At 39.7% G+C, this 25,223-nt stretch overlaps 2 protein-coding genes across 4 annotated transcripts in view; one reads left to right on the top strand and one right to left on the bottom strand.

The window, feature by feature from the left end:
- Positions 1-25,223, bottom strand: part of LIMS2 (LIM zinc finger domain containing 2) — a 79,444-nt gene that overhangs the window by 9,042 nt on the left and 45,179 nt on the right. For all 3 annotated transcript variants that reach the window (XM_074301715.1, XM_074301714.1, XM_074301716.1), the window contains 3 exons: positions 24,430-24,550; positions 4,547-4,696; positions 2,470-2,620 (listed from right to left, as the gene is read on the bottom strand). In XM_074301715.1, the coding sequence (XP_074157816.1) occupies positions 2,470-2,620; positions 4,547-4,696; positions 24,430-24,550 (422 nt within the window). The remainder of the gene's footprint in view (positions 1-2,469; positions 2,621-4,546; positions 4,697-24,429; positions 24,551-25,223) is intronic.
- GPR17 (G protein-coupled receptor 17) lies at positions 8,527-24,720 on the top strand. The gene is made up of 3 exons (XM_074301717.1): positions 8,527-8,831; positions 14,502-14,631; positions 21,097-24,720. Exon 3 carries the CDS (start codon positions 21,131-21,133, stop codon positions 22,145-22,147), a length of 1,017 nt encoding a protein of 338 aa, XP_074157818.1. The 5' UTR covers positions 8,527-8,831; positions 14,502-14,631; positions 21,097-21,130; the 3' UTR covers positions 22,148-24,720.

Below are 25,223 nucleotides of genomic sequence, written 5' to 3'. Positions count from 1 at the left end.
CTTGGAGTACCAAAGAGAAAAGAAGGGGCAGGTAGTGGAAACTAGGAGACATGAGTTCCCTGAAACCAGGAACTGGGTTGTTGGTTTTAGTGTTGTGCTTTTGGGGGTTTTTTGGGGGGGAGATACTTTTCTGTCCATTACCTATGCTTAACACAATGCCTGACACTAAGAAAGTGCTCAATAAATGCTCTTTGAGAGTGACAGACTGGATGTAAAGATGTGAGACAAAAAGAAAAAAAAATATTTTTTTTTTTTTTTTTTTTTTTTTTTTTTTTTTTTTTTTTTTGTCAAGGGCTGACTTTCAATAGATCGCAGCGAGGGAGCTGCTCTGCTACGTACGAAACCCCGACCGAAAAAAAAATATTTTAAAACTGGAAGTGTCTTCTTTTGCACTTGAAAAGGCCATGAATTTGGCTGAGTTGATATCTGAAACAATGGTTTCACATACTCTTCCTTCTTCCTAGCTTCCAAACCTTTTCTTCCCCATTGAAGAGTAAAGACTTACTGCTTAAAAGATGAGATATTGTGAATCCAGAGCTTTTATGCAAATAATCATTGCCTAGTTACCATTCTAGCCAGGGGAGATGAAAATTTGAGAGATGCACTAGAAAGTCACAATAAGTTAAGATAATATCTCTGACCAAGGTGCTGTTCAGTCCATATAGGATCTTCTTGGCAAAGATCCTAGAGTGGTTTGACATTCCTCCTCCAGCTCATTTTACAGATGAGCAAACTAAGGCAAAGAGGGTTAAGTGACTTGCTTGCTAAGTGACTTGCTTTGGGTCATGCAGCTAGTAAAAGTGTCTTAAGTCATATTTGAACTCAGGAAGATGAGTCTTCCTGACTCCAGGTCCAATATTCTATCTACTGTGCCACCTAGCTTTGCCCTGTCCAAGGTGACAATGCCCCAAATCAGGAAGAACTAAAGGTTAAACCTAAATAAGGAATCTGCTAAGTAGGTTGACTGCTCTTTATTGGGAAGAACTGCTGGAATTGATCATCCTCTAATCTGGAGATAGAGGTGGCTCAAAACCAATACTTGGAGGAAGCAAAACTAGAGAGGTCTTCAGTAAGGGCACTAAACATTTTCTGAAAAAGCAAGCTAAAAGAGCAATATCTTACCCATGGATTTAAGGCAAGCCAAAAAGTGAAAGCACCAAAAACTGCAGCCCAGCAGTGTCCAGCAGAATCCAGAATCGTCAGCAAAACTAGCCCAAATCAATCAATGCAGCTTTGGAAATGTGAGTTCATGTATCTCTCTCTCTCTCTCTCCCTCCCCCCCCCCCTCTCTCTCTCTCTCTCTTTCTCTCTCTCTCTCTCTCTCTCTCCTCCATCTCTCTCTCCCTCTCTCTCTCTCTTTCTCTTTCTTTCTCTCTCTCTCTCTCTCTCTCCCTCCCCCCCCCCCTCTCTCTCTCTCTCTCTCTCCCTCTCTTCCTCTCTCCCTCCCTCCCTCCCTCCTTCTCTAGATATCTACCTTTCAAACTAACATTGGATGTATTTCTGAAAGCATGTACCCCACAATTATCAGATATGTTTTTTAAAATACACATTTCATACAATTCCATTAAATGGATATTAAAGGTTAATTCCATTAAAGTGATATTAAAGGTTAATCCACGGAAGCCCATAAACTATAATAATGTGAGCTATAGAGTAGCTTAAACCTGGGGTGGCTGTGCCTTGGAGGATCCATCCTATCCCCAAGTGCTGCATGTCAAATAAAGTGTTTTTAGAAATATAAGAAGTTACTTAATTGGAGAATTAGAAAAAGCTTCTGGGCACTTCAACTGGGCCTTGATAAAAAAGAATTTCAACAATTGAGAGGTAGGAGAGGACAGAATAAGATTGAAGAATGTCCATGTGTCCAATCTAGCCAAAACAAAGAATACATGAAGAAGTGTGGAATAAAGTGACTCTGGAATATTATGGCATCTTTATAAGATTCACTTTAAATTGGATATTGATTGTAAAAGGCCATAAATGGGAATCTCCATTTCTTCCTATACATAATTATACACTATGGAGATTATTTTTGTTAACTGAGTGAAAGATAGATTGCAGAAGAGAGGAACTAGAGGAAGGGGAAATTTTTAGATTGTTAGTAATAGTTAAGGCTACCTATAACTAGAGCATGGATTTGCATGAAGAACAATAAAATCTAGAGAAAACTTGCAAACTGACTAAATTTGTTGGAGGAGGGGGAAAAAGAGTCAAAGGTAATTCTGAAATTTTAAGCTTAAAGGATGATGGTACCATCAACAAAAATTAGGAAGGTAGGAGGAGGGACAGATTTTAAGAGAAAAAACAGGAGTTTCAGCTAAAGATGGCATTACTATCCACATGTGTAAATGTATATGAGGAAGCTCTATGCATCATTATTTCCTGCTTTTCCCATAACTGGATCAGTAAGTGACTCTGGGTACTTATATAGTTCTCTTGCATTTTAGACCTTAAATGACTGGGACTCACCTCCACATGCCATTGCTTTCCAAGGGCATTGACCACACGGCCTTCAATGGGCCTCCGGCAAGCTCCACAAATGGGAATCCCCATCTTGTCATGGCAGGGCAGACAGTAAAGTTCCCCTTTCAGCTCTCTGGCCTCCGCAGTCAGTTCCTTCCTGGAACATAAATATAGGGCCTTAGGAGAACAAAGAGGCACTGGGCCTTGCCAGTGGTCACTTCCTGCCCAACTGTGATGTTTTGGACATTCTTCCAAAAACAGAAATATAAGGCAGAAGGGAGATTTCAAGAGCTCAGATCCTTTAAAGTCACCATTTCCCCATGCCTTTTAGGGTGTGCTAGTTGTTGGGGAATTCCTTTAGATAGAAGAAAGTAAATAGCAAATAAAAAAGTAAAAACTAAATGGGAAAAAATTTATTTTTTAATATGTTTAGTGATTATTTTAAATAATATGTAATAATAATAATAATATGTTTAGTGATTATTTTTAATAATGTTTGGTGAAATTTAATTGCACAAAATCTCATGCAAAGCACTCTTTAAAAAAAAAAATACACTGTGCTCTCCTAATCAGGATTGGTACACTCCAACTCAAGTCCTACTCAGAAGGCTCAACTTGGCATAGAAGTGACCCTGAGTTCTCAAAGACCCCAGCTAATCCCTGGTAGGTCCTAACAAGCTGGAAAGGTTTCAGTTACATGTCCATTGACGGATCTTGTGTCCAAGGATCTTGGCTTGGCTAAGTAGAAAAAGGCTTATGATCAGAGACTTAGCCACCAGATAAGGAATCATTTTGGCCATAAAAACTCATTAATAACAGCTAAGGAGGAGTTGTAATATGCTTTGGAGATATCTACATTGATAAAATCTTTTGAAATTCTTATGTGTTGATCCTGCCTCCTCAACCAGATTGTGTATTCCCTGAAGATAGAGACAATGCCATGTCCTTTTCTTGATCCCCCTCAGCACCCAGTACATTATATATTCCTATATATAGGCGGAGCTATAATAGAAATATGTCTATTCATCTACTTCTTTCATAATGCTAGGGGACAATCATCTATTGGGATTTATTCAGAGTGATAATCAGAATAAGAATTCACAAGGGGCAGGGAGACAGGGAGCAAGAACCAACCATAAAATATACTTTCAGATTGTCAAAAAATGAGCTGAAAGACAGAGATGACCCACTTCTGGGACTACAATGACAGCTAAGTTGTCAATAAGATGATAGACACTGCATGGTGAATCCTTACCCTTCTGCCTCCTCCCTCACCAAATCCATCTGGCTACCTAAGATACTTTTCTGTACCTGGATCACAAGTCTTCCCAGGGATTGCTCCTCACTGTTTCCTCCAATATTCTCTCAGGGAGAAGACCGGAATTTCAAACTTTATTCTTTACTAATTTTTAACAGCCCAATTAAATGTTTTGCTTTTAAAATATATGCTCTTGGCAGTAACGAACTGAACCACTATAACCAGTGAAAGAACTCTGGGAATTGACTATGAACCACTACATAGAATTCCCAATCCCTCTATTTTTGTCCACCTGCATTTTTTATCTCCTTCACAGGCTAATTGTATACTATTTCAAAGTCCGATTCTTTTTGTACAGCAAAATAATTATTTGGACATGTATACATATATTGTATTTAACTTATACTTTAACATTTTTAACATGTATTGGTCAACCTGCCATTAGGGGGAAGGGGTGAGAGAAAGGAGGGGAAAAGTCGGAACAAAAGGTTTTGCAAATGTCAATGCTGACAAATTACCCATGCATAAAATTTTTGTAAAAAAAAAAAAAATTTTTAAATATGCTCTTGGTATTGTCTGCTAGCAAATCAAGCTCATATAATTTTAGAAATTTAGACAGGAATGTAAGAGAATTCAGTTGCATCTCTTTCCAAAATACTCCAATTTGACTCCAGGAATACACGGAGACTCCAAAGTGCAAAACAGGCTGTAGAGAAATTCAACAAAATCTTACTGATTAAGAAGACTGGTTGTTTCTGTTATTTAGCTGAAAGGCCCTGATTGACAGCATGTTTGTCAGGTTCCCCCAGATGCCAGTGCACTTACCCACAGTGGGTACAGTTGAAGTGATCTGGATGGTAAGAGTCATTCTTGAACATCAAGGGCTGTTCATCAATAATCAGGTGACACTTCTGGCAGATGTATTTGCCCAGGCCCTTGGCTTTCTCTCTATTGTGACAGGGTCGGCAAAGGTGTCTGAGAGAAAATGGAATGGGGGAACGTCAGATATCAACAGTCATTGCCTTCTCCTAAGGACCCACCCCACCACCTTATGTCCTGTTTTCTAGACTTTCCCGGCATCATTGGCACCTAAAACACCTAGGAAATGGTCATCGTGGTACAAGGGAAAGATGGCTGGATTTGGAACAAGAAAGGGACAAGAACAGTTCATCTTCTGGTTCTGCTACTTACACAAGATCAAGAGGTTGTCATTCAATTTCTCTAGGCCTTTGTTTCCCTCTTTGTAAAATGAGGTGGCTGGACTGGACATCCCTTAACAAGTTTTCTTTCAGATCTAAATTTTTTATTCTATTCCAATTTCTAAAGCCCATAGATTTAAATAATGCCTTTGCTTCCTCAAGAAGCTGGAAGAAGTCCAAACCAAATACAATCTTTTCTCCTTTCTTTGGAGATTCGGTAAAGGGTGGGGGAGTGTTTATTCTTTTATAGCTACTTTCCATTCCTCAAGATTAGCTTTTTCCTGAAGAAAGCAACTTAGAACTGGAGACCTATTAACTATGTTTTTATAACAAAAACAATTTTTAAAGTATATAAATATGCAGAAAGGAAATAGCAAGATGAGAAAAGTAGAAGCAAACACAGGATAATGGAAAAACTTCATCTTTCAAACTACAAGTGGTTTTTTAATTTGGTTCGTTTTTATACCAATTTTAAAAGTCAAATATAAAAATGTTAATTTTAAAACCTCCACACTTGGAAAGTCCTTAAAGAACTCTGATGATCTCAAAATGGTTTTAACACTATTCAGTGTGAAACAACAGCTGTCTCCCCTGCATGTGGGAGAAAAAAAAAATCAGTGTGAACATCTGACAAAGTAGTGGTAGGAGTTTTAAATTCTGGATTATTTAACCCTGAGCAAGTAACATCAGGTAGAAAGGACATCCATGAGACACTATAAGACTAGTTATGAAATTCCTAAAAACATTATCTCTATCATGCCCCTCTACACATCAAAACCTATAATGGTTGACAATAACCTATCCCACTAAGTTTAAACTCCATCTATTTTTCAGCAGCTAAGCGGCACAATAGATAGACCTCTGAACCTGGAGTTAAGAAGACCTGAATTCAAATCTTATTTCAGACATTTACTAGCGGTGTGACCTTAGGAAATCAAGTTTCCTCATCTGTAAAATGAGCTAGAGAAGGAAATGGCAAACTACTCCAGTATCTTTGCCAAGAAAATCCCAAATGGGGTCACAGACAGACATGACTAAAATGACTCAATAACACCACCTATTTTCAAGGTCTATAAAATGGCTCATCTAACTTAAAAAGTCTCAGCTGCCATCTAGACTAATCAATCCATCTAAAACACAGATTCTTAATCTGAGAACTGTAGAGATAGACATCTCTATGCATACAGCTATAGATAGACATCCACAGACAAATATTTCAAAACAATTTATTTCCTATATATGTTGTCGTTCAGTCATTTCAATCATTTACGACTCTCTGTAATACCCTTTGGGGTTTTCTTGCCAAAGACACTGGAGCAGTTTGTCATTTCCTTCTCCAGTTCATTTTACAGATGAGGAAACTGAGGCAATCAAGGTCACATGCTTTGCCCAGGGTGACACAGCTAGCAAGGATCTAAGACTGATGTCCTCTTGACTCCAAAGCCAGCACTCTATCCACTGCCCCTACTGTGCAATCCCAAAGTCCCTTTATAACTGGTTTTTTAGTGGTCAGCAGCATGGCAGAATGAGGAGCACCCCAAATTTAGAACTGGAAGACATGAGTTCAGATACTGGTTCTGCACTAACCTACAGTGTGATCTTAAACAAATCATGCATTCTCTATTAATCTGTTTCCTCACCTGTAAAACTCGTAAAAAAAATTAATGATATTGGGTTAGATAATATATAATGTATACTTGTACAGGAGGTAATGTAGTATAATAAAATGTCCCTGACTCTGGAGTCAGGAGAGCTGGGTCCAAATACTGCCTCACTTACTATTGTGTGACATGGGGCAAGGTCTGAGTCTTGGTTTCCTCGACTATAAATTGAAGTGATGAACAGGATGGCCTCTAAGAGCTCTTTCATGTCTAGATCCACAATCCTGTGATGAACTAATGTCCATTCCAAACTTTAGGTCTTTTACGTAAGGCTAGTCTAATCCCCTTCTCCGCCTATCCTTTAAAGCCCCGCTGAAATCCTTTCTATTCCAGTATTGCTAGCCTTTTCTAAATGACCATGTATTTATTGTCCTCAGCCCATAATTCAGCCCTTAATCACATAGTAATAAATAAAAATTATTACATAATTATATAACAATCACATTGTTCTCTTATTGTTTGAAGTATATACAATTGGCATCTCCAAGGTCTTGGAAACAGATGGCATTTCTCTTGTATTCCCCACAGGATAAGGCGTATAATAGGTGCATTAAGTTTTTGTTGGTAGATTGATGGGTTTTTTTTTAATAGAATTACAAAAATGTCCAGCAGGGGTCACTAGCAGAAGGATTAAATAGCTAGTTCTTTGATCTCTTACAAAGAATTTTTCTACCTTCCCGTCTGAGAACATTTTTACTATTATTTCTATGTCCATACTCACACACCTGAACACTCTCAACAATATAAAAATTGAAAGAAAAAACTCTAAAAGGCTAGGGGAGAGATCATATTTTCATACTGCTAGAAGTAATGTTTGTGGTGTTTTCTGGTCTTCCCAACTTTCTGGGGAAAAGCTTTATTTCCCATATTGAAATATTCTTTGGGGGATGTAGGCAGGTGGAAAGGTTGGGGAAGTTGGTTAAATTTAGAATAATTTTTTGAGATTTAGTGTCACCAATAGACTAAAGAAGGAAAGAATTTGATTGAACTTAGTTTGGATTTTAAACTATTGTAGACTTAAAAAGAGAAGAATTATTTTACTGATCTTCTGTATGGCCAGAAAGGGAAGAGAAAGTTTTGGTCAAGAAATTAAGGAAGCAAGAGTGGATTATAAAATCATTGTCTCTCTCTCTCTCTCTCTCTCTCTCTCTCTCTCTCTCTCTCTCTCTCTCTCTCTCTCTCTCTCTCTCTCTCACACACACACACACACACACACACACACACACACACACACACACACACACACTTTCAACCACACCTAAAACACACTGCCCACCCTTTCCACCTTCCTTAGACATAAAAGAGATAATAGAAAAAGTCCTAGTGCTCACTTTATGGGTCACCCCTATTTTTATAAAATGGGGAGTCCCAGACTGAGCTGAAGTTGCTGTGAGAGATAAACAGCACCCTATTATTAGGAGGTATGCAGCTGCGTTCATCTCCAGATAAAGGCATCAATTTTATTCAACTATGCTTAATGGAGGCTAATTATACAGGGCAGGACACAAGGACCCTACAGCAACTGTCCTGAAAGAGTCCCCTCTCATTTGGCCAAACAAGGGCCCTTCAGCTTTTCCCACTGGCTGACTATTATCACCCCCTCCCCATTCACAAACTCTCTTGCTACCCTATAGACCCCCTTCTATCGCCTGCCAAGTGCAGTCTTAGAAGCACAGACTCGTTGCCATGGTAGCCAGCCCCTTTGCCCCCCATTCCCACTATTATGGAATTATCCCATTCTGAAGCATCCCGTTGTGTCTATTAATACCAGCCAGATTCACCCCTCCAGCCCCAGCCCCTAGTCTTTCTATCTCTGTTACAATAATCTCAGACTCAAGAAAATCCAAGACTCAGGGGTTCAGAAAGAGTTTGGCTCTGGGGGCGTGGGGGGAGGCGGGAGCACAGTGGAATATTCATAAATATTAGAAAAGCAGGAGGAGTTCCCCTTCTTGACAAGGGGTTCTATAGGGATGAAGCCTGTCTTTCATAGAGGGGAATGGGCCCCTCTCTTCCCTCTCACACTCCCTCCCTCCCTGCCGCGTGAAGGAGCTGCTAATACCCAGTCCGGACTAACTGCCTTCTTTATATAGGAGAGCTCCTTCCTCCAACCCTCACAGAGCCTACAGCTGACCCTTTTGCTGCAGTTCCCTAAGGACCCTCCGGCTGACTCCAGCCACTTTGCTCTTCGCATCCGAAACATACTGGACCTCATTCCTGAACCTTTTCCTTCTTCCTTGGCAACTGTGAGAGGTAAGGGGACTAACTGAGAGAGGGAAAACCCTACCCCCAGTGCAAAGAAATGAGACCTGTTAAAGCTTGAAGAAAAAAAAAAACGAAGCTATAAGGAAATGATAGACTACTAGTGATGTAACAAACTAATAATCTAAGAAAAAAACAAAATATAAGCTGGTGTGGAAAATCCACTTTAGCTAGATTTCTTCTTTCCCCTATAGGTCCTTTATATAGTTTAATTTTTGGCTTTTTGAGTCTCAGCCTGACTTAACCTAACTATTTCTTATAGTACTGGTTCTTGGCCAGATTTTAATTAACAGGCTACCTCATCTCTGGATCTGACTTTATTTATTCCCTGGGTTGGCAGCAAGCCTAAATGCATTCCACAGATTGAGAGAAACATCTGTGGAAATCTGTGCAAATTTTTCACCCTTACACATATCCTTGCTTTAAAATCCAAGAATGAGGTGTTTAGGAAAAACATTCATCTAAAAAGAAAGAAAAAAGAAAAAAGCTTTTCTCAACCCAGGGATTACTCAAGAACAAAATCACTGAAGTGTGTAAGTAAGTCTGGGTTCAGTTAGTGTTCCTATTCTGATTTTACATTATTCAAAGTCCCGTGTTACAATCCAGCTTCTCATGATTGTTGGTGGCCTTGGAAGGCAACAATTCCCTCAAGAGCCAATTCTTTCATTGCAAAGCCCACCCAAGCAGATACTATGCATTTACACAAATGCTTTAGAAGGCAAAAATATGCCTTAAACCTAGATTCTTTTCTGCCTGAGTAATGCCGTGACAACCACAAGGTGGCTGTCAGGTTCAACCAGTTTCTCCTGTGACCTCTTTTAGATTTTGATCAAATAAAACCATTGCCTTTTGGGATCAAAGTGGACAGTTATCCAAATTCTAGGACTGGACCTCAGCTCTAATTCCAAACCCTAATTCTTTATTTATCAGTTTTCTAATCTAAAAATGAGATTTCTTATATTTACTTATTCTTTAGGAATATAATTGACTACCTGAGAAATTCACTCTTTCATTGTTTATGATTTTCAGGCTATTTGAAATTGGGAAGGAAGCCAGGACAAGGGGCTGAAACACTCTATAGCCAGGATCTAATCACTCCTTAGCTGCTTTCCTGAATCTACCCCAGTCAGGCAGAGGAATAGACTGGATGACCTCTCAAGGCCTTTCACAAGCTTTATAACCTTGGCAAGAATTTGAGCAAATTAACCTCTCCCAGCTTTTCAGTCTTTGAAGCAGGAATTGTATACCTAATTTCCAGGTTAACATATGCTTGATAGGAACAAATTCTCATGCTGTTCTTTGGTCACCTCATCTAAAAGATTCAAACCTAACCATTTATTTGACAATTGACAGTTTTAGACTGCTATCTTTTCAAGTATATTTTATCTACTACCCACCATCCTTCTATAAAAGTCCTACCCCCAATATCTTAGCATGGTGGGGAGGTGACTCTATGTTCCATAGTCCATCAACAGTAAAATGCCAACTTTGACCAGTGTTTGAATTGCTTCGAGGGCTGGTATGTCTGCCACTCAAAGGTTAGCCTAGCTAGGTCCAGAAAGGCTCACTGTCAGAAAACTGACTACTAGATAGCTATGTCCATTCTTTTCCCTCCTCTCTCCCTTTCTTCCTTCCTCCTCATCCTTCTTTTCTTCCTTCTTTCTTCTCTTCCTTTCTTTCTTCTTTTCTCCTTTTGTCCTTCCTCCCCTTTTTTCTCCCTTTTTCCCTCCTCCCTTTTTTCATTCCTTACTTTCACTATAACTCATAATGTCTCTTTACAAAAGCATCAGTGGAAAGGAGCACCTACATATACTTGATATGGATCTTTGATATATACCCCTTCCCTTTTTTTAGTTTTATGAAGAAATTGTAACTGATACATTTTGTTTTTACATTACTTATATTCCCAAATTCATCCTTTCCTGCTCCTCCTTTCAGAGAGCCATCCCTAGTGACAAGGAATAAAAAGGAAAAAAATGACAAAACGAACCAATATTACATCTAAAAAATCTGATATTATTATTGTTATAAAACCTTAGTCTTTCCATCATTTCTGCAAAAAAGGGAGAGAGGAATTTTCTCATAACTGCCACCTAGATTATAAGCATTTTTAGAACTGGGACTGTCTTTATAATACTATCATTACCAATTACAGAGTAATTGGACAGCTTTGGACATAGAGACCTGAGTTCAAATCTTATCTCAGAAAATGTATTAGCAGAGGGACTCTGAGCAAATCATTTAAACTCTAACTTATTTTTCACTTATTTATAATAAGAATAATAATAGCATTTACCTCTCAGGATTGTTATGAGAAATTTATAAAGGCACTTCACAAACTTTAAAATACTATATAAATGCTAAACAATAGTAGTAGTAGTAGTAGTAGTAGTAGTAGTAGTAGTAGTAGTAGTAGTAGTAGTAGTAGTAGTAGTAGTAAAAATTATTGTGAGCATTAAATAATATATGATCTATGGAATGATTCTCTCTTAGGACAGTTCGATAGAGTGGATAGAGAGCTGACCTCAATGTCAGTATCTTAGTTAAGTCATTTAATTTTTCATTGGCCAGGTAATACTGTAAGACTATAAATTAAAGAGTAGTTATAGAGTAGAGGGAATTTCCTGGGCATTTCTAAAAACCAATTTAAGAAACAAAAATAACTAATTGACTCTAGAGATGAGGAATATTAGAAAGCTCTTACACTAGAGTTCAAAGAAGAATAATTAATTAGTAACCAATTAATATATTTAGAAGGGGGAGGATTGAGATGGGGAATGATAATCCTGAATTACATTTTTACTTTTTACTTAGAATCAGAAGCATGGCCTCTAGGCAATTCCCTGTTCAGTCTGTTCATTTTTGCTATCTTTCTTTCAGACCATACTACTGTCACATACATAGCTGTCTCCAGAACATTTATGCTCCTAAGATCACCAATTCTGACACTGGGATCCTTTAAGGGAAAGTTCTTCCTTAATATTAACAATGTCTTCTGGTATCTTCCAGTTGATTATGTGGCCTTAGGCAAAATAGCAAATTTCTGTAAGCCTCAATCTCCTCATCAACCAAAAATAAAATAAAATAAAATGATAGGTTTTTGAACTGAAAGGGACCTTGAAGAACATTCAATCTAAGGGGAGCACTTAGTCTACTATTAGTGAGTAGTAGGGCCTAATTTTGAACTCAGGTTCTGATTGCCCATCCAAAGATCTTCTCTCTCCAAATAATGTCTAAGGTGCTTTGGCAAATCCTCTGTGGTGGGACAGAAGAATTTTTATTTCCTCAAAGCTATTAATACTCTCTGAGGAACATTTTCCAACACAGCACAAGTTAAGGTCTGTCCTTGGATAAAACTAATGTCAGATGGGTAGTTTTGCTCCTAGTACCTTCTTCCATATCTTTTTCAGAGTGCCCTGAATCCTGAATCACCATGGAAGGAAGGAGGCAGGGGAATAGAATTTTACCATCTTAAAGGCAGTCTATTCAAAAATCATTCCTCCCTATTTCCCTTCCTATCAGCCTTCCATATCAATGGCCTAATCTCAAAGCCACATCATTGAATTAAATCATACTAAATCCTAAATGGCTTTATGAATAAATTAATGGAGGGAGTGGAGGGAGAGTGTTAAAACATAACCAGGAATTAAATTTTATGCCTGTACCAATCCAAAGAAATAAATAAGTAAAAATAAATTTCAAGTATCCTGGCAGGTTAATAAGGAAGTGGAGGAGGCAGATATTTGGGGCTTTTTAGTACCTATAAAATCACAGCAAGTAGGCACCTGCTTGTTCCCAATTCATATAAGTTTGCATTTGTTCTACTGATTAGCTACATAAGTACCTTGGATCAATTTCCCTCTATCACACAGTGTTCTCTGTCTCTCTGTGTCTGTGTCTGTGTCTGTGTCTGTGTCTGTGTCTCTCTCTCTCTCTCTCTCTCTCTCTCTCTCTCGCTCTCGCTCTCGCTCTCGCTCTCTCGCTCTCGTTCTCTCTCTCGCTCTCGCTCTCTCGCTCTCGCTCTCTCGCTCTCGTTCTCTCTCTCGCTCTTTCTCTATCTCTCTGCCATATCAGGGTGGGCTTAAGGAATAGACTAAAGGAAAGTATTATTAAGAAGGTCTATTTGCCAGCAAAGCATCATAACCTGTACCAAAGATCAATTGCTTTCCTCTCAGCCCAGGCCCTTGGATTATCTCTATTTCTGCTCATCCCTGTTATGATCTATAGGATTTTATTGGGAATATAAATGTTAAAAATAAAACCAGAGATGCATAAGACCACAATTAAAAATGCAAAAGTCCAGCTCATTTAACCTTTCATACATTCACACCCAAGGTCTTTTTTCATGGTAATGAAGGAAATAAGAAATAGAGCAGGAGACTGATACATGGAATATGAGGTCTCCCCCCCAAAGGGGAGTCAGAAAACTGAGCAATGTCTCAGAGCATGGCTAGAGAGCAGTAAAAATCACGAGCATATAAAAGGAGAAAAAGCTACTCTCTCTCATCAGAGAGCTAATAAGGGTCAGTAGCTGGACCACTTCAGGTCAGTACAGTGGTTTAAAAGCAGAGACTGAGGCTGTTCCCAGCCCTCTTTTTCTGTTTTCCCAGCTTACTAAAAAGCTTGATTTTTGAGTGACTAGTAGGAAGGAAGTAGTGGGAGTGCAGTAAGTGGTGTGGGGGTGAGTTTGGAATCTAATCCTCTTTCCATACTCTGTTTATTTTGCTTCTTTAAAGTACCAAAGTCAAAATTCGGGAATGAGTCATTTAGTAAAGGAAGTGTGAGGTTTAGTCTTTCCAGTGGCATCTTTCTGAGTCACTCTTGTCTAGAACTCAGCCCAAAGAGAAGTGATCTGTAAGGGAACCTTAGCTCCTTTTTCAGGAAGGTGAAGGGTCGCTGTCTTAGTAGCTTTGGTTTTAGATATAGATCCTTGGAATAGAAAACAAGGAAGAGAACTCATTGCAGGTATTCAAGCAGACTATGGGAGATGATCGATTGGGGATGTTGGAGGGGAGGGCAGTGGGGAGTATTGGCTCTTGACTAGGCAGAAGTTTGGAGCAGATAACCTCCATGATTTTTCCAATTTCAAGGCCCCCTTACAAAGCATGGAGATTATTTAGTCCAATCTCATTTTGCAGATGAAGAAATTAAGATTGAGGAAAGGTAAATCATTTCCCTACGGCTCTTCTGGAGCATGACCAAGAGTAGAACTGAGGTCCCCTCCTTCCCAAAAAATACATCATGTTAACCTGATAGGGAATTTTGACAGCTATTGCCTCAAACTCTCAGCCCATCAGCCAAAATACTGGCTAACTATGATTTGTAGAATGGATAAGGAATAAATAGGTGATAGTTTCTCATTGAATCTTAATATGATACATAAACTCTTGATATTGAAAAAGATGTTGTCAATTCCTGGTTGATATGGCCTGTTTCCCAACCCCTAGACTGGCTGGTTCTTAATGGCTAGAAAGGCAATGGTCTTCAAAAAAAATCTACAGGACAATCTATTTTGTTGAGTTGGGCATATAGTTAAAGCTATGGCATATCCCCAATGTGAGTTAGGCAGTTGCATTTCTTAAGTGCCGGGCATTGTGTTAAGTGCTATGTAAAGCATTATTTACATGTCAGCTGTTGTTTTTGTTATTTCTGTCATTACAGCTGTGCTACAAGAGCCAATGCATGCTCGGGGATGTCCCTAGCCTGAGATCACTGGTCATCACCCCATGTTACTGTCGGGTAGGAAACTGGGGGAAGGGAAGATCTTGCTGTCAACACACAAATACAAAAGGTGATCCCATATGCCCTCTGTTAAAATGATTCTATGTGCTTTCTACTTCTTCTAAGCAGATAATAGGTGGCCAGGTTGTCTCTCTTGCCTCTCAGCATCCTTCCTACATGTCCCCAATGCTTGTGTGTGGTATTTTTGTTCCCCTGGGATCCCATATTCTCTCTTCTCTTGATAGTTTTTTCTCCTTTATCTGGATTTATTCCCTGCTGAGTTTGTAACCTTCTCAGGAGTCAGGAAAATTATCACTGAGTCAGAAGGGGCAGGAATTGGCCAACAAAGAACCTAAATAAAAATCAAAATGATAAACTATAGAGTATTGGTGCGTTGTTCAAAGTGCCTGCTACTTCTTGCTATCAGATATATTTATAAAAATAAGAGTTGTCTATAAAAATGTTTCAGGTTCTCCTCAAATCTTGCGAATATCAGTCACTTGTACATGTCTCTCCTAAGCAAAGATCACTTTCTAATTGATATTAATGGTCCCATTAATTGTCCCTATCTCATCTCCTTATCAGCACACAAGCTCCTCAAAGACAGGGAACTCTACCCCATCAGCACTTAGCATGGGGCCTTGCACACAGCAGATGCTCAATAAAAAGGTCCTAAACTGAACATCCTTTTATGCTGTCTTTCTGTACCCTCATAATCACAGTTCTACTCAGAGTTATATTTCTAAACATTACCATAAACTACAGTAATGTGTTTTTAATGGAAAGCCAGCTGTCCACATGAACATGAGAGATTATTGATGGGATCAAGGACTGTTCCTTTAGGAATATTCATACTGAATTAATGAAGCATATGGCAGACCTTCAAAGTGAACCTTTGGTCTTTTTGACTAATGGAAACTGATAATTGTCAGACCATAAATTTTAAGTGTATTTTTTTGGCTGTAGGAAGTACTAATCTGTGCTCTATGCTGCAAAGAATATGAAGATGCAAATGGTACTAGAATGTTTTCTGAAAATAAGAGTGATAACAGACAAATCTTAGGTGGATGACAGATAACATGGTTAGATGAATTCTAGGTTGGCCAAATGACCAGGCCCAAGGAGTTTTGTCTGCAGGCTCAAGTGCCATAGTCTTGATGATTGAGCATTATACATAAACAGAGTCAGGAAGATTTGGGCTCAGTTTGGGATGTTTACTTTGACTAAGTCACTTTAACTCTCCAGAACTCAGTTCTCTCATCTTTAAAATGGAGATACCAAAAACCTTTTTGGGTTGTTCTGAGGATCAAGTGAGACAATAAATAAAGATTCACAGAGTCCAAGTAAGAAGGTACCTTAGGGATCATCCTGTCACACCTGAAAAGAAATTCTATAACATCTTTTACAAAGGGTCCTTCAGCCAAGACCTTTTCCCTGACATCATTAGGGCTCTCAGAATGACTTCTGAGACAATGTGTTAAAAAAGGAAAGAATCTAATTTGGCCATATTCTCTTTGCTGATTACTTCTATGTCACAACTGCCATCTCAGTCATTTTTGGAAGGCACTAAGAGGAAGTTCACGGGAATTTTCCCAGAAACAATGGATGGATATCTAATTTACAGCAGCCCTGTCCTTTTCGTGACAAATATCTCTTCAGAGAAGACAGAATGATGGACATTCTTGTCACTTTCTTGTGACAACCCCCCAAAAATGAAGGGGGTAGAGGTCTAATCATAGTATATGGCATCATACACTAATTATTTCATATATATATATATGACTATAGAAATAGGCACATAAGCCATTATTGGAGTTATTTTATGCTTATATGTGAGAACTGCTTTATAAGGTTATCTGTAATGTCATTTGTATGTCTAATGACCTAATTTAGTAACTAAACCCCCCTTGGGTGAGGCTCAAGATGCTTCTTCCTTACACTTTTTTGTTTTGTTACATCAGAGTTATGGTGAGGTTATTTGGACTCTATAAATGTATACAGTAGGTAGTTAAGTGGAAGAGTGGATAAAGCACTGGATCTAGAGTCAAGAAGATCTCAATTCAAATCTAGACTCAGATACTTACTAGCTGTTGAGTCTATCTCTTAACTTCTGTTTGCCTCAGTGTCATTATCTACAAACTGAGAATAACAGCACCTGCTCCCTCCCCAGGATTGTGGTGAGGATCAGAGAAAATAGCTGTAAAATACTTAGCACTTTATAAATGCTTTTGATGATGATGAAGTTCCTTGAATTTTAAGGTCTCATCTTCACTTTCCAAACTATCACACTTTTTTTATTCCTATGCTAAAAAAACTATTTTGAGAGGATTTTCCTGGAATGTCAGAATTGAAAGGAATCTTTGAAATCATGATGCCAGTCCCCTAATTTTACAGATAAGGAAACTGAGGTTGGGTGGCAGAGCCAGAATTCTAGGTGTTCTGACTCTTAGGGTGAGTGTTCTTCCCACTATTTCATGCTGTCTCCTTTTCTAAAAATCAGACAGAGGGTCTCCCTTTGGAGTGCTCCACTTCCTCCACCACAAATGAATCCATGTGCTCAGAAGAATGATTTGTAGCATACAGCCTATCACCTGCTGCTTTGACAAGAGCTATCAGAATAGAGAGATGTGGGAAAAGCAGAGGGAAATTGCACAGAAGAAATTAGGGCTTTTTTGACAGATTTCATTGTAGTTGACATTCTGGCATGAAGAAAGAATGCTAATGCTGTCACTGGCTCCTTTCTCTTTCTGTAAGTGGGTTTGGAAAGGAGGCGGAGGTGGGTACTTGGGGAAGACCAGAAGAGGATGAGAATTTTTACTCAGGACTTAAGAAGTACAAATAGAGCATTATACCTGGTAAGATCTCTGAAATGTTATGAGCCCTCCTAAAAGGATGTCACAGCTCTTTAAGCCCGCTCCATTCCCGCCCACCCCATAGCCCCACTCTGTCTAATTCTTAGGACTTAGGACAAATCATTACAGCTAACATCACAGGAGTTTGTCTGCAGGCTCAAGTGCCATAGTCTTGATGATTGAGCATTATACATAAACAGAGTCAGGAAGATTTGGGCTCAGTTTTGGATGTTTACTTTGACTAAGTCACTTAAACTCTCCAGAACTCAGTTCTCTCATCTTTAAAATGGAGATACCAAAAACCTTTTTGGGTTGTTCTGAGGATCAAGTGAGACAATATTTTTAAAGTGCTTAGTAGACACTATAAAAATTCTATATTGTTGTTTTCTGTAAAATGAGAGGGTTGGACTTGATGACTTTAAGGATCTTTACAGCTCTAAATTTATAATCCTATGATTGTGCAGAAATACCAGATGGATTTGAACAAATATTTTGAAACCTAGTACTACATGATAGCTGATGCTGCCTGAGTCTTCCCCTCCTTCTCTCCCTTCCCCCCCTTTTTCTCTTTCTCTCTCTGTCTTTCTCTGCACCCTATCATGGTCATCTTATTAGCTCCCATGGATTCACTTATCACCTTTATGGAGACAATTCCAAAATCTACTTATCTGGTAGTCCCATCTCTCCAAATGCCAATTAGACATCTCTACCTGAATATTCCATAACAATTCTCCAGAGTCAATATGTGCAAAACAAAAATTATCTTTTTCTTTTTTCTTTTTATTTCCTTGAAGTCTCAGTGTAATCCATAATGCTTTTGTGGTTCAGTACTATCTTCCTGACCCCATTTGGGGTTTTCTTGGCAAAGATACTAGGTTTCCATTTCCTTTTCCAGCTCATTTTACAGATGAGGAAATTGAGGCAAACAGGGTTAAGTGACTTGCCCAGGGTCACATAGCTAGTAAGTGTCTGAAGCTGGATTTGAAGTCAGGAAGATGAGTGTTTCTAATGCCCAACCCAGTGCTCTATCCATGAAGCCACTTAGGGGCTCCTGCTTAATATTTTATTTTTGCTTATTTTCCAAATTCAATCAGTTGTCAACTAATTCTCAATACCACCTTTTACATCTAATCCCTTCATTCCATTCACACAGTCATGACCTAATTCAGGCCTGCATCTTCTCTTGTCTAAACACCTGTAATAGCCTCCTAATTAATCTATAATCTCTTCCCTCTCCCAGCCATCTTCCACACAGCAGCTAAATTGACATCTCTAATGCATATGCATATAATATATATGTCCTATTATAAATAGGATTGCATGACAGAAATGACAATGATGCTGCTAATTTTCCTTAAATTTTAAGGTCCTACCATCAACCTCCCAACTCTATCATACGGGATCTTTTTGTTCTCATAATTAAAAAAAAAAATGCTTTGAAAGGATCTTTCCAGGATGTCAGTATTAAAAGGATTCATAAGCCCAATCCTCTAAAAAAATTACACAAATGTATACACACACATATTTTATATATATATATATATATACATATATATATACACACCCACATATATACATACATATATCTCACAGTACCTGGCACATATTAAGCATTTAATAAATGCTAATTGATTTGTTACCTTGGCTTTAAATGAAAGGCATCTTCAGCAAGTTTCTGAAGATTTATGTAATTTACACACACATTATGTAACTCTAAAGGAGCTGATCCTGTACTATTGTGAAACTCCATGAGAAAAAGATATAGTCCTTTTGAGGAGGGAACCCAGTTAGAACATCTTTTTTTTCTTTTGCCATGATTATCCCAATTCTGACAAGCTAAATCTGAATAGGATCTTTGAATTCAAGATAGTCTGGAAAGTTATGTTGTCAGAAAAGGGCTAGTTCCTCTTTTTAATCTTGGAAGAGGCATGCCAAGCAAATGAGGACAATGAGGGCAGAGTGGGTGTAGTTCTTGTAAATGGATAAACTAATGGTGCAGAAAGTGGCCAGAGGTAGGTGGTTGCAAAAAACAGATAAAGAGCTCTTCTGCATCTCTGCCAATGACTGCTTAGGAGACTCTGTTTGCTCTGGGAGAATGGAAAGACTGCCTGTCATCTATTTGTATCTCTAGTAATGGAGAGCTACTGAAATGCCTTCTGAATAAGGACAAGGGCAGGACATTATTGTCATTAGGTATTGGTATCAATTGAGAGAACATTTTTATGTCCTGATTAGCAGCCACTCTTCTAATAAACTGAAAAAAGTATGAAAACTGTTTTTTAGTTAATAAAAACAAAAACAACAATCATTTTCCAAATGCATTAAGAGATCTCCTTTGATTCTCACAATGACCCCATGAAGTAAGTACTAGAGGGCTTTATGATACCAATTTAATAGATAGATGAGGAAATTGAAGTTCAGAGAGATTACATGATTTGTTCAGTCACATAGCTGGAGAGTGGGTATGTGTAGGAGGTAATATTCCTGCCAAAGTCTTTCTGACTCTCTCCTCCATGCCAGAGAAGATTTTAAAAAACAATTTTGCTAACAGTAATGTCAGGTTTACCTAACATTAATAGCATAAACATCCTAATTAGCTATCTATTGTTGTTCAGTCATGTCTAATTCTTCATGACTTCATGGATCATAGCACAGAAATGAAGTTTTATTGGCAAATATACTGGAGTGGTCTGCCTCTTCCTTCTGCTATGGATTAAGGTAGACAGACATTAAGTGACTTGCTCAATATCACACAGCTAATAAGTATCTGAGGTCACATTTGAACTCAGGTCTTCCTGACTCCAGGCCCAGCACTACATCCCCTGAGCCACCTAATTGCCTAGTGAGCTATAACACGCAATAAATTCCCATCTAACAACACCCAGTTTTCTTCCAATAGATCCAAAGGAGTTCTTGTTGACGAGCTCTGGAAAAACCTGGCAGAATCTAGTGGATAGTCAGAAAAACACAGAAGCTGGGGAAATTTGTCTTAAGTAGTGTCTTTTAAACTAAATGAATAAAAAGGAAGAAGAAAAGTAGCTCAGACTGTTTGATGGGGCCTTTCTTTCTTTCATCTGCCCAGGGGGTATACAGGCTGGATGGTAAGATATATGAACTCAGCATTCTTGACTCCCGCACCCAGGCAAATCGTGATTGAGTGGTTGGGTATTTTTAAGGCTGTGAGCCAAACATGACTTTTCTTTCCACACAAGCTACTCCCCCCCCCCAATTCAGTCTAAGCAGAGATACTAAATGAAGCATTGTATATAAGAATTTCTGTAACAAAAGACTCTTGTGACACCCAAACAAATTTGTCTGGGCATCAATAAGCCTCATTAAAGAGGTAATTGCAGCGGTGGAATTGTTTATCTAATTAATGTTCCAGAACTAACAGAGGCAGCCTCAAGAATCCTCAGAAATTATACTAAGCCCATGGAAGGAGGTTTGCCCTCTCTAGGAACCTTTACTTCATAAATCTCAAAAGTTGGATTTGAATCTTGAATTCTTTTGTTTCTGTTCATGAATCTTTAGACTACTGGGGATTTCCTGAATCTGATCATGGCTGTCTAAAAAGCTAAGCCACACACCCTTGGGGTCCTCCTGAATCTGGACCCTGGCTTGGTCCAAAGAGTGCATTTGGCTTTGTCAGCTCGTTTGTCATCTGATCCTCTGCTTCTTTTCAGGATTATTCTTTGGGCTCCTAACTTGAATTGAAGAATGAAAAGCCTGGTGGTGGACGCTTTGAATCACTTCAACAACTCCCTGGATGCTTTTGAGCAATGTGGCAAAGAAACCCCCTTGGAAAATGTTCTTTTTGCCTCCTTCTATCTTCTGGATTTCATCCTGGCCTTTGTTGGCAATACCCTTGCCCTCTGGCTCTTTATCCGGGACCAGAAGTCGGGCACCCCCGCCAACGTTTTTCTGATGCATCTTGCTGTGGCCGACTTGTCATTTGTGCTGGTGCTTCCCACCCGACTTGTTTATCATTTTTCTGGAAACCACTGGCCATTTGGGGAAATCCCCTGCCGCCTTACCGGGTTCCTCTTCTACCTCAATATGTACGCCAGCATCTACTTCCTCGCGTGCATCAGCGTTGACCGCTTCCTCGCCATAGTGCACCCGATCAAGTCCATCAAACTCCGTAGGCCCCTCTACGCCCACCTGACCTGCGCCCTCCTGTGGGGGGTGGTGGCCGTGGCCATGGCCCCGCTGCTGGTCAGCGCGCAGACCGCCGAGGTGAACGGCACAACCGTGTGCCTGCAGCTCTACCGGGAGAAGGCCTCACGGAACGCGCTAGTGTCCCTGGCCGTAGCGTTCACCTTCCCCTTTGTCACCACCGTCACCTGCTACCTGCTGATCATCCGCAGTCTGCGCAGCGGCCCCAGGGTGGAGAAACATCTCAAGGACAAAGCCATCAAGATGATAATCATGGTGCTCATGATCTTCCTGGTGTGCTTCGTGCCCTACCACGTGAACCGCTACATCTACGTGCTGCGGTACGATGGGACCCGAGCCTCCTGCGAGGCCCAGCGCATCCTGGCCCTTAGCAACCGCATCACGTCCTGCCTCACCAGCCTCAATGGCGCCCTGGACCCCGTCATGTATTTTTTTGTGGCTGAGAAGTTTCGGGATGCTTTGTGCAACTTGCTCTGCGGCAAAAGGGCCCTGCCCCTGCCACCGAGCTTTGAGGGGAAAACTAACGAGAGCTCTCTGAGCGCCAAATCTGAACTGTGAGACTGCTATCCAGACAGAAGATGCTGCCCCTCTGCGTGGGCTAGGTGCGCCTCAGGACAGAGACTTCCCTCGGAGGGCACCTCTCCAGCGTCAAAGTGGCGGAGTCCAGCTCCTCCCACCAAACACAGCCTCCATCCGCCCAGAGACAGCACGCTCAAATGCCGGCGGACAACCAGTACCACTGGAACACCTCCACAGCGGTTTCACCAGTTGCTCAGATTCTAACAAGACTTCTGAAAAGCGAGGACTAACATGTGATCAAAGACTCCTTCCCCCTCAGAAGAAAAACTCAGCTCTGCTAACTTACTGTTACTAGATACCCTAATGATCTCAGCCTAGATAAAGGGGGGGGGGGGAGAGAGACATGAAAATTAGAGAACAATGAAAGTCTTTCTCTAAGCTCAAAGCCGGACACTAAGCTACTGACCTCTTATTATATTAAAGCAAGGGGGGGAGCCATTCCCCAAGAGCCCAAGAAAAGGACCTGAAAATTGCCTGAGTGAAAGAGAGAATACCTTTACATGTCTGCTTTGATGTCTGGGGAAATGAAGGTGGAGGAGGGATGTGACGGGGAGGAGGGAAGAAACACTGTAGCGTTCACGTTATCAGGTTTTTGGCTATAGGTATCACCAGCTTAGTTTAGTTAATACAGTATTGTAGACTATACTTAGTGGTTGATTACAATTAGACCATAGAGACCAACTTAGCTCAGTCCTCAAATGATAACTTATTGGTGTAGCCTAAACCAATGGCAGACAGCTTTTAGTTCTGCTCCAGAGATTTCCTGATCTAATTTAAAAAAAGAAGTAGCTCCTAAAAATTATTTTTAAGACTTGTTCTGACAATCTCTTTAAAATTTCCCAACATGCATCCTGTATCTCATGTGAGGGCCTGCAGGGGAATACACATGCATACTTTAAATAGAATGCAAACAGGATTCCATTTGACTTAACGACTCTTATCAGTAAAACCAAGCAACCCTAGATCCCAAAATGAAGCCAAGGAAGTCTATGCACCCTCCTCATTCTGTCCTACCTGTGAAGTTCAGCCCATCCCCACTTCTTGCCTCTTACTTGTACAGTGATTTTCCTTTTTTTGTATCTGTATATGTGGATTATAAATATGCATAGTTTTTAAAGTGTAAAGCTGTATCATGTTGTTTTAATAAAATTTTTCTCTTCCCTTTACTAGCTACAAGGAAATCTCCTTTGCCCTTCTTCTACCCCTTCAATCAATGGACTTCATGGGAATGCTTGACTTCTCATCTGTTTTCTTCTTAATAGTTCTGGCCACCATGATTTCCCAATCCAAAGTGTGACATTTTCCGAAGGTTATCTTCTTATGCCTAACCCTTTCCATCACATAATATTTCACTCTCCTTTACAAGCTCTTTGAACCAGAGACCTGGCCTCCTGGCTATTCCACAAACAAGACATTCCAACTGAACTCTAGGCATTTTCTCCGGCTGCTCCCTTACCTGGAATGTGTTCCCTCCTCTGTTCCAACTACTGATTTCTCTAGTTTCTTTTAAAAACCAATTAAAATCCCATCTCTTTACAGAAAGTATTTCTCAATCCTTCTTAATCCTATGCCTTTCTTCTGTTATTTCCTATTTATCCTGTATTTAGCTTGCTTTGTATATATTTGTCTGCATGTTTTCTCCAGCCTTGGATTTGAGTTCCTTGTGGGCAAGCATTGTCCTTTGCTTCTTTTTGTATTTTCAGTGCTTAGCATAGAGAAGTCATTTCATATATGTTTACTGATTGACTAGAATTCATATAGCTCTTCCTACTTTACAGGCAGCTAATGGGTAGAACAAGTCAGAGGTTTATTGGCTGTATTACTATGTATTGCTCATCTGTAAAATGAGGATGGTAATAGCACAGTTATTACAGAAATCAAATGTCATAATACAAAAGTATCTTGCAAACTTTAAGTACTATGGAAATTTGATCTATTCTAGGAAATCTGACATGCATTCTTTTGTGCAGTGCCCCTGAGAGATGGTTGGATTAGGCAGGTATTGCTCCCATTTGGAGATGAAGATGAAGAAACAGAACCTCAGAGAGGTAAAGGTTACTGCAGGTTTCCCCGATCAAGAAGGGAAGAACGAGGATTCATATCCAAGTCTCCAGCATGTTTCTGCCATGCTCTGCTTCCATATCAGTAACATCTTACTTCAGCTCACATCCCCTCTTCAAATCCTGTTTTCTCCCCCCTTGCTTCCTCCCCAATCTCCATACTTCTTTCATTGCCCCTCATAGACCTCAGCAGCTCCTTACCTCCCAGCATTCTTCACAAAGCCCAGGTCAGCAAGAACCACATCACATAATTCACAACGAAAGCATTCTGGATGCCAATTGTTGTTCATTGCTTTGATGACACGGCCAATAATGAATTCTCCTAAAAAATAAAAAGTCATATTTGAGTAGGAAAAGAAATTCATTCATTCCTACTTAACAACTTTACTCTTCCTATATTTTCTTTGTGGTTTGCCAAATTTGTTCCAATGTACTATTCCAGGAGATGAAAAATAACCTCTAACAGGGAAAATAAATCTACTTTCTAAAGCAAGTGCCAAGAAAATAACTGTGCTTTGTGTATGGGTATGCCATCTCTGGAATATATTTTCATTTTCTCTCAGAGCTGGCCTTTCATCCAACTCTGGGACTCTTGTCATCTGTCCAGTCAGGATCATAATAGCCTCACCTTTCCCCTCTTGGCTTCTACAGAACTGCAGATAATTATCTTATGTCACCTTTCCCCGGAGATCTGTTCTCAGCTGATAATAGCTTAACATAAGGATTTATGTTTCGAGGAGAGGCAACTGGATGGTTGAAGGGATAGAGTACTGGGCCTAGAATCAGGAAGACCTGAATTTAAATCCAGCCTTAAATGCATAATAGTCATGTGACCCTGGACATGTCACTTAACCTGAAACCACTGAAGAAGGAAATAACAAACCACTCCAGTATTTTTGCCAAAAGAATCCCATGGACAGAATGGGCATGTGATGGTCCAGAGTCATGAAGATTCAGATATGACTAAACAAGACGCTTCCAGCAGACTCAGAAAA

This window comes from Sminthopsis crassicaudata, chromosome 3 (assembly GCF_048593235.1).
Source record: "Sminthopsis crassicaudata isolate SCR6 chromosome 3, ASM4859323v1, whole genome shotgun sequence".
In the NCBI taxonomy this organism is placed as follows: domain Eukaryota; kingdom Metazoa; phylum Chordata; class Mammalia; order Dasyuromorphia; family Dasyuridae; genus Sminthopsis; species Sminthopsis crassicaudata.
This window is presented reverse-complemented; position numbering and strand designations above follow the sequence as displayed.

Excerpts from the sequence above, each read along its gene's own strand:
- GPR17 (XM_074301717.1), top strand. The coding sequence starts at position 21,131 with ATGAAAAGCCTGGTGGTGGACGCTTTGAATCACTTCAACAACTCCCTG.